Source organism: Apium graveolens, chromosome 1 (genome assembly GCF_009905375.1).
Source record: "Apium graveolens cultivar Ventura chromosome 1, ASM990537v1, whole genome shotgun sequence".
Classification (NCBI taxonomy): domain Eukaryota; kingdom Viridiplantae; phylum Streptophyta; class Magnoliopsida; order Apiales; family Apiaceae; genus Apium; species Apium graveolens.
Genome location: NC_133647.1, coordinates 178,546,635 through 178,553,493, shown reverse-complemented (window position 1 = coordinate 178,553,493; position 6,859 = coordinate 178,546,635). Strand labels below are relative to the sequence as shown.

At 34.3% G+C, this 6,859-nt stretch overlaps 1 protein-coding gene across 1 annotated transcript; it reads left to right on the top strand.

Moving 5' to 3' along the window:
* Positions 1 to 870: 870 nt before the first annotated feature.
* Positions 871 to 3,923, top strand: LOC141672106 (uncharacterized). The gene is made up of 8 exons (XM_074478602.1): positions 871 to 1,418; positions 1,538 to 1,632; positions 1,740 to 1,843; positions 1,942 to 2,042; positions 2,131 to 2,234; positions 2,428 to 2,868; positions 2,988 to 3,119; positions 3,487 to 3,923. Exons 1-8 carry the CDS (start codon positions 1,158 to 1,160, stop codon positions 3,644 to 3,646), a joined length of 1,398 nt encoding a protein of 465 aa, XP_074334703.1. The 5' UTR covers positions 871 to 1,157; the 3' UTR covers positions 3,647 to 3,923.
* Positions 3,924 to 6,859: the final 2,936 nt, after the last annotated feature.

Below are 6,859 nucleotides of genomic sequence, written 5' to 3'. Positions count from 1 at the left end.
ATCAATATTTATGATTAAATGACCAATCAAAATATATCAAATTCATGGGAGTTGATGCTTATTGTGTGTTCTTGGACACACATTATAAAACCCGTTACAAAAATTACATTCCCACACGATACTAATCCAAGTCACTAATCAGATTATGTCGGAATAATACTACAACCTTGATTAATTAAGTTTGGAACCCTTACGTGATTTAGTCTTTGTTGTTGGAGGCGGGTTTCTCTAGACACGTGCCAACAAGAGCCGAACCTACTTTTCTTATTCTTTTTTTGCAATTTTTTTTTACATATTTATAAAATATCTAAATATTCAAGTTAAAAGAATATGATACAAGTTAAACGGACAAAAAGCTGCACAGCGGATATTGTAAAAAGATTTTAGTTTACTTTCTTGTCTCTTATTATAACATGGCAAAATAATCAAATTTTAGACACAAAGTTATGAAATTAGAAATGCTACAAAATACCAGGTGACATGTACTTATTACTCTTAATAGAATTAAATAAGATACCAAAATTGACAAATAACGCAGGAGTCACATTACATCATTTCGAACTTTTTTTTTTAATATTGGACCCTGGTCGGAATATAGTCCCACAATTATATGAAATTACAAATAGGCCTTTATACAATCTTAAAAATTCAACAATCTTTCAGCTATAATTTTGGGTGGTTCAAAAATAAGCAAATTTATTTATATATTTTGTATGTTTTAATTTTGACCCAAGCTGTACAGGTACAACCTAATAACCAAATGACTTGACCAAGAAAATTATGAGTCTTATTTCTCATGCATATACATCAACATCAACCTATTACATTTTGACATATTGTGACATATAAATAAGAGCCTTCTCCATTGGTTTTGTGTCACTTGTGAGGTAAGCCACGAGAATTTTATGGGAAACATTTCTCCATAACAAAAACATCAAATTTTGATCAAAAGTGTCTCATCATTTTCTTCAAATCAAAGGGTTTCGTGTAGGGTTTTGATTGTTCTTGATACAAAACTTTTTCTTTTGATTTATTTGTATTCATCATCACTGCAGCACATCCTTCTTCAACAAACAGAAGAAGGCTCTGTTCTGGGAAATCATAACACACAGTTACTAAATTATACATACAAAAGATTCATTTTATTGGTTAGAGAGATGATCAGGTTACCTGTAGCAGTACTGCAATTGTTAGAGTTATTTGTGAGCTCTTTGGTTCATATAGCATATGGATTTTATATATTTAGCACAGCTGTGGCTGGTGATCTCTCACAAGCCTTAAATGAATGGATTTATAATATTCATGGTTCAAATGTTGAAGAGGTTACAAAAGAAGAAGATCATTCTAAACTTTTGTCATCTGCTCATGATTTGCCTCCCATTGTCTTGCTTCATGGAATCTTTGGATTTGGTAAAGGGGTAGGTCTTGATTTTTGTTAAATTTCGTATTTTCGAGAAAACGATTGTGTCTTTTTACATGCACATTTTGTGAAAATAAATTTTTGGTTTTTTTTTTGTTTATGATGTTTGTTTTTCAGAGATTGGGGGGATTGTCATATTTTGCTGGGGCAGAGAAGAAGGATGAACGAGTTTTGGTGCCGGATCTTGGTTCATTAACAAGCATATATGACAGGTGAGTGTTACAGATGATTTATTTATGTTTCGGTTTATGTATGATAATTTTGTATTTTCTGTATTTTTTTTTGTTTTTGGAATGATGGGCGTGATTTGAGGTTGCAGGGCACGAGAATTGTTTTATTATCTGAAAGGTGGACAAGTTGATTATGGGGAAGAACACAGCAAAGCTTGTGGGCATTCTCAGTTTGGTCAAGTTTACGAAAAAGGTTGATCATTTAGCCAATTTAGTTTGTTTATACGATTTTTAAAAACTGGATGTTAAGTTTCTGTGATTATTTACTTTAGTGATGTTAATGGAATGCAGGGCACTATCCTGAATGGGATGAGGATCATCCTATTCATTTTGTCGGGCATTCGGCTGGTGCTCAGGTTGCTCGTGTTCTGCAGCAGATGCTTGCGGACAAGGTGAGTTTGAGTTTACTTATCATGTATTAATTCATTCTGTAATGATAATTCAAGGAGCTGGATAATGAAAAAGTTCACTTTATTTCAGGCTTTTAAAGGACATGAAAGCACTTCTGATAAATGGGTCTTAAGCATAACAGCATTATCCGGTGCTTTTAATGGAACCACAAGAACTTACTTGGATGGAATTCAGTAAGTTCTACTTATTTAACCACAATATATTTTTTTTCCCGAGTATGTGACTTATTTTCGAATTACAAGAGCCTTTGTATTTTCCCCACTTTGCAAGTTGTTCGTATAAACAGTTTTAAGATTCAGTACTCTCCACCGCTATATAAATTACCAGTTTTTAAATTTGTATGGCTGTTAATACAACTTTTTTCAGACCAGAGGATGGGAGGTCACTGAAACCTCTATGTTTGCTCCAGTGGTGTCGAGTGGGAGCTATAATTTATGATTGGATTGACATCCCTTGGATAAAGAAATACTATAATTTTGGGTTTGATCACTACAACATGTCATGGAAGAAAATTGGTATTCGGGGTCTATTTGATTGTCTCCTGGGGAATTCTGGTCCCTTTGCTTCTGGAGATTGGATTCTTCCTGATCTGACACTCCAGGGATCTTTGAGACTGAACAGCCATTTATCTACATTTCCTGATACTTACTACTTCAGCTATGCTACCAAGCGAACTAGGAAAGTTATGGGTGTTGGCACTGTTCCATCTGGCATACATGGAATTCATCCATTGCTTTTTATCAGAGTTCTGCAGATGAGTCAATGGCGTCATCCAACTGATGTACCACCGCCATTCAAAGGCTACAGGTGATCATTTCTTAAATGCTGTAGTATTCTTCTATTCATTAATATTAGTGATTCTATAGTAAACCATAAAAAACACCATAAGTTTTAAAGCTCCATATTAACTTCAATTACGTTGTCAGGGACGAAGATTGGTGGGAAAATGATGGTGCTCTCAACACAATATCAATGACACACCCTCGTTTTCCTGTTGAACACCCAAGTCGTCTAGTGATGAATGATTCCGAGTGCCAGCCCTTGCAACCAGGCATCTGGTATTTTTCATATTATTGCATCACTTAAATGTTTGTTTATTGTTAAATTGCAAATCTATAACGAATATCCAAATTAAATGTTTGTCATGTATGCTTGAAAAGAAAATTCCATCTTGGATGTTAAGTAACGTTGAACATATCTACTTTGTCTTGGGCAATTTGAATTTGGATTACATATTTATATATGTGAATTCATAGTCAGTTAACTGAATGTGCAAGTGCTGCATTTTGAAATGTGATGCGCTATGATTTTGGTTTTGTAGACATCTATTAAAATTGTATCTTCTGTACTATATGAAATTTTCCGTGAAGAAAAGCAGAGTTCATAATGTTAACAACGAAAATATGGCACTTTCTTTTGCTGCAGGTATTACAAGATTATTGAAGGTGATCACATTCTATTTATTGTGAATCGAGAAAGAGCAGGGGTTCAGTTTGATGTAATATACGATAGCATCTTCGAACGTTGCAGAAAACATGCATTTAGGAGGATTCCACCAACAGTACCAAACCAAGTGAACCATTAGCACTCAAGCAGAGAAGAGAAGAAAGTTAGCTACATTGTCGAGGAAACTTGATCATTTACCTAGCTTATCCTGTTCAAACTTGGTGTATATATTGCATGTTTTTTACCTTTTTATTGGCAGCTTAGGACCCCAAATGCTCAGCTGTAACTTAGTAAAGAGAAATTGCTTCCAAGTTGAGACCGGCTGTGTATGTCTTTATCATGTCTTCTGCTCTGGCTGCAATATACTAGAAAGTTAGGAGTAATCTAAATAACATTTAGTTTCAGTTGATTTTGTAGCCCTTGTGTGTGTGTGCCTCTGTCAAGTTAAAAGCTCGACTTCTCCGGATTCCTTGTATGCTTCTATGCTGATCAGCGGGCAACATATGAAACAAAAAGTATTTTATAAACTTTTAATAATGAATTCGAGACTCAGCAATAAAAATTATTCACAAATTTGTTAGTTTGATTTACATTTTTGAGGAGAAATATAAAGAAAAGTAAAGATACATATTTCAATTTTTTCAAGTCATTACTAATGTCACAAGGTAAGAATAATATTTTATATATTAAAATAAATATCAAACGCCCTAACGTAAATGAAGTTACCTATCGGGCTTTCATCCGCCACACCGTTACCTATGATACTTTCATAGCCACGTCAACAAGATAGAGGGTTTAGATTTCTTTAAGATTTGTTCAAAAAAAATATTATTTCAATAACCACGCCCACAACATAGATGGTTTCGCTTTCTCTAAGATTTGCTCAAAACGAAATAATTTTTCATTAGTTACAAAACAAGACAGAGTGTTTGGATTTCTCTGGCTCAAAATGAAATAAATTTAACATATATCTTAAACGAGAAATTTATCAACAAATTCTCAAAAGAATGAGATATTGGGCTTCCTAAAGTGGTCTTAAATCCGCTCGTCCAGATCAGACCCTAAATTTTGAGATGCGCTATGCCATATCAGAAAATTTTTCCCACCATTTGCTTGAAATAATTTTGAAATAACTATTTTAGACTTGTGGACATGAGACATGTTTTGAATAAACCAATTCATTTGGGATACCGTGAGATTCGAAGGCCGCACGCTAAGATCATAATACTTTGACTTTCGGTAATCATTTTGTAAGATACTTCACTTGGCCACAGTGTGATCTATAAGTAAGTATCTCGAAATTCGAAACTCCTTGTTTTCCCGTAAGTATAGAAATTTAGTATAAGTAATTGGGATTAGTTGGTAAAAATATTTTTCCCATAAATAACTTCTCCTCCCGAAATATTTTTCAAACACAAAAGTGGTTGTGACAAAGGTTCGATGAAATTGAAACTAACAAAGTGAATATAGAAACCACGCAAAGATGTACGAGTACCAAAAATGAGTTATTAGTGAACTATACGCAACAAAAGGGTATAATTTTATATTTTTTCATGTTGTCAAAGAATTGAATAATTATTATTTTGACAAGAAAAGTATGTTATTATAATAAAATAAAAAACAAAGTAATAGTATATAGTATTCATAACAAACATATGTTAACTCACAACTTAAAAAATTTCCTGCATTTTTGATAGAAAAATCTTTAATAAAGTTTTAAAATATGAATTTGTTAGCATTTTTTTCTCAAAAATTATCATATTCACAACATATTCAATAATTTATATTAGAATAGAGATACGACCTAATCAATTTGAAATGTAAAAGCTCCTTTAATTTTTCATTTCTAAATTATTCTTTAGTGTTCTATTTGAAAGAAAGTTGCCCTGATGGATACCGCACGTGATGGCTTGTATTAATTGCACCCGGGGTCGGTCATTCCTTATCATCATCATCCTCGTAATAATCCCTTCGACTGTCACTTCCTTTCCGGTCATCATTATCCCTTCGACCACCAAGTGATCGAGATCTATGTCGAAGAGGTGTTCCTATGCATCTATTCTTTTTACGAGGTGACGTTGATCAACATGGAGGTAATCGGTCACATGGAGGGGTTCTACATGGGGGTGAACCACCTGTGCCTCCACTTCCCAAGTGTGGGGGAAGTCTTCAATGTTTATCAGCAAACTCTCTATCTTGCTTCTCAAGTAGCCTTATTTAGTTCAGAACTTCTTCATCCCTTAGCCTCTGAGACGGGTGACCTCCTTTGCTCTATGTTGTCAAATGTGCGATTGAAAGCACTTTTCAAGTTTCTTCTGAGAGGCGTGTGTTACCTAGTAGACCTATTGTTCGACACATCTCTTAGTTCCAACATAATATCTCTTGTGTCCTTAACATGTGGTGCTTTTTCTCGATGATGCTGATCATCACGGTTGGCACTTTCATCAAGGGCTCAACATTGATCCTCACCAAGAGCGGTGGTAGTATCCATATGAACTCGATTTCCTTCTTTGTCTACCATTAGAGGAGTGATGGTTACATTCTGGTGCTACGGTGTTTCTTCGACAGTGAAGTGAGACATAGGTATGTATGTTCCAAGAGATGTATAGTATGAATCTTGTTGAGACATTGTAGATCAAAATATAAGAAAAATCTTGCTTTTACTCTACACAATCCCCACAGTCGGCACCAAATGTCGGAACGAAATTTTGTCAAGGACGTGGCGCCAATATTAAGATTTGTAATGGGTTTGTGTATTAAGATATGCGAATAATTTGGGTAAAGTGTATGATTTTTATAATTTTTAAGCAGTCTTTAGAGAGCAACGTAGTGTTAACCCCCCCCCAAGATGCATACATACCATTTATAGAAATCAATTCTACGTAGTTCTTTAAGTTTATGAATCGTCTCATAATAAAGTTTTAAATCAACAATTTTCTACTCATTTAGGAACAAGTCTTCTACCAATGTTTGGTCATCATATGTATCACTATGTTATTTTTAGTGAAATTCATGTAGAACAAGATACATAAGTTTTATAGACTACCACAACTCATCTAATTGTGTTGCGTTTACTCATGTTTATTCGATATGCATTCAGAGTGATGTTTATAGATAGACCAATTGTATTTTGACTTCAAGCCCAATAAGTGTTGCTTCGTACACAACACTTTAGTGTTTTCCTGTTTAGATTCAGGCCCAACAAGTGTTGCATCGTATGCACCAATTTAGCCTTCACCTAATTTAACTCAGGTCGAATAAGTGTTGCTTCATACGCAACGCTTTAGTGTTCGCCTGATTATACACATGCCCAATAAGTGTTGCTTCTTAAGCAACACTTTAGTTTTTTCCT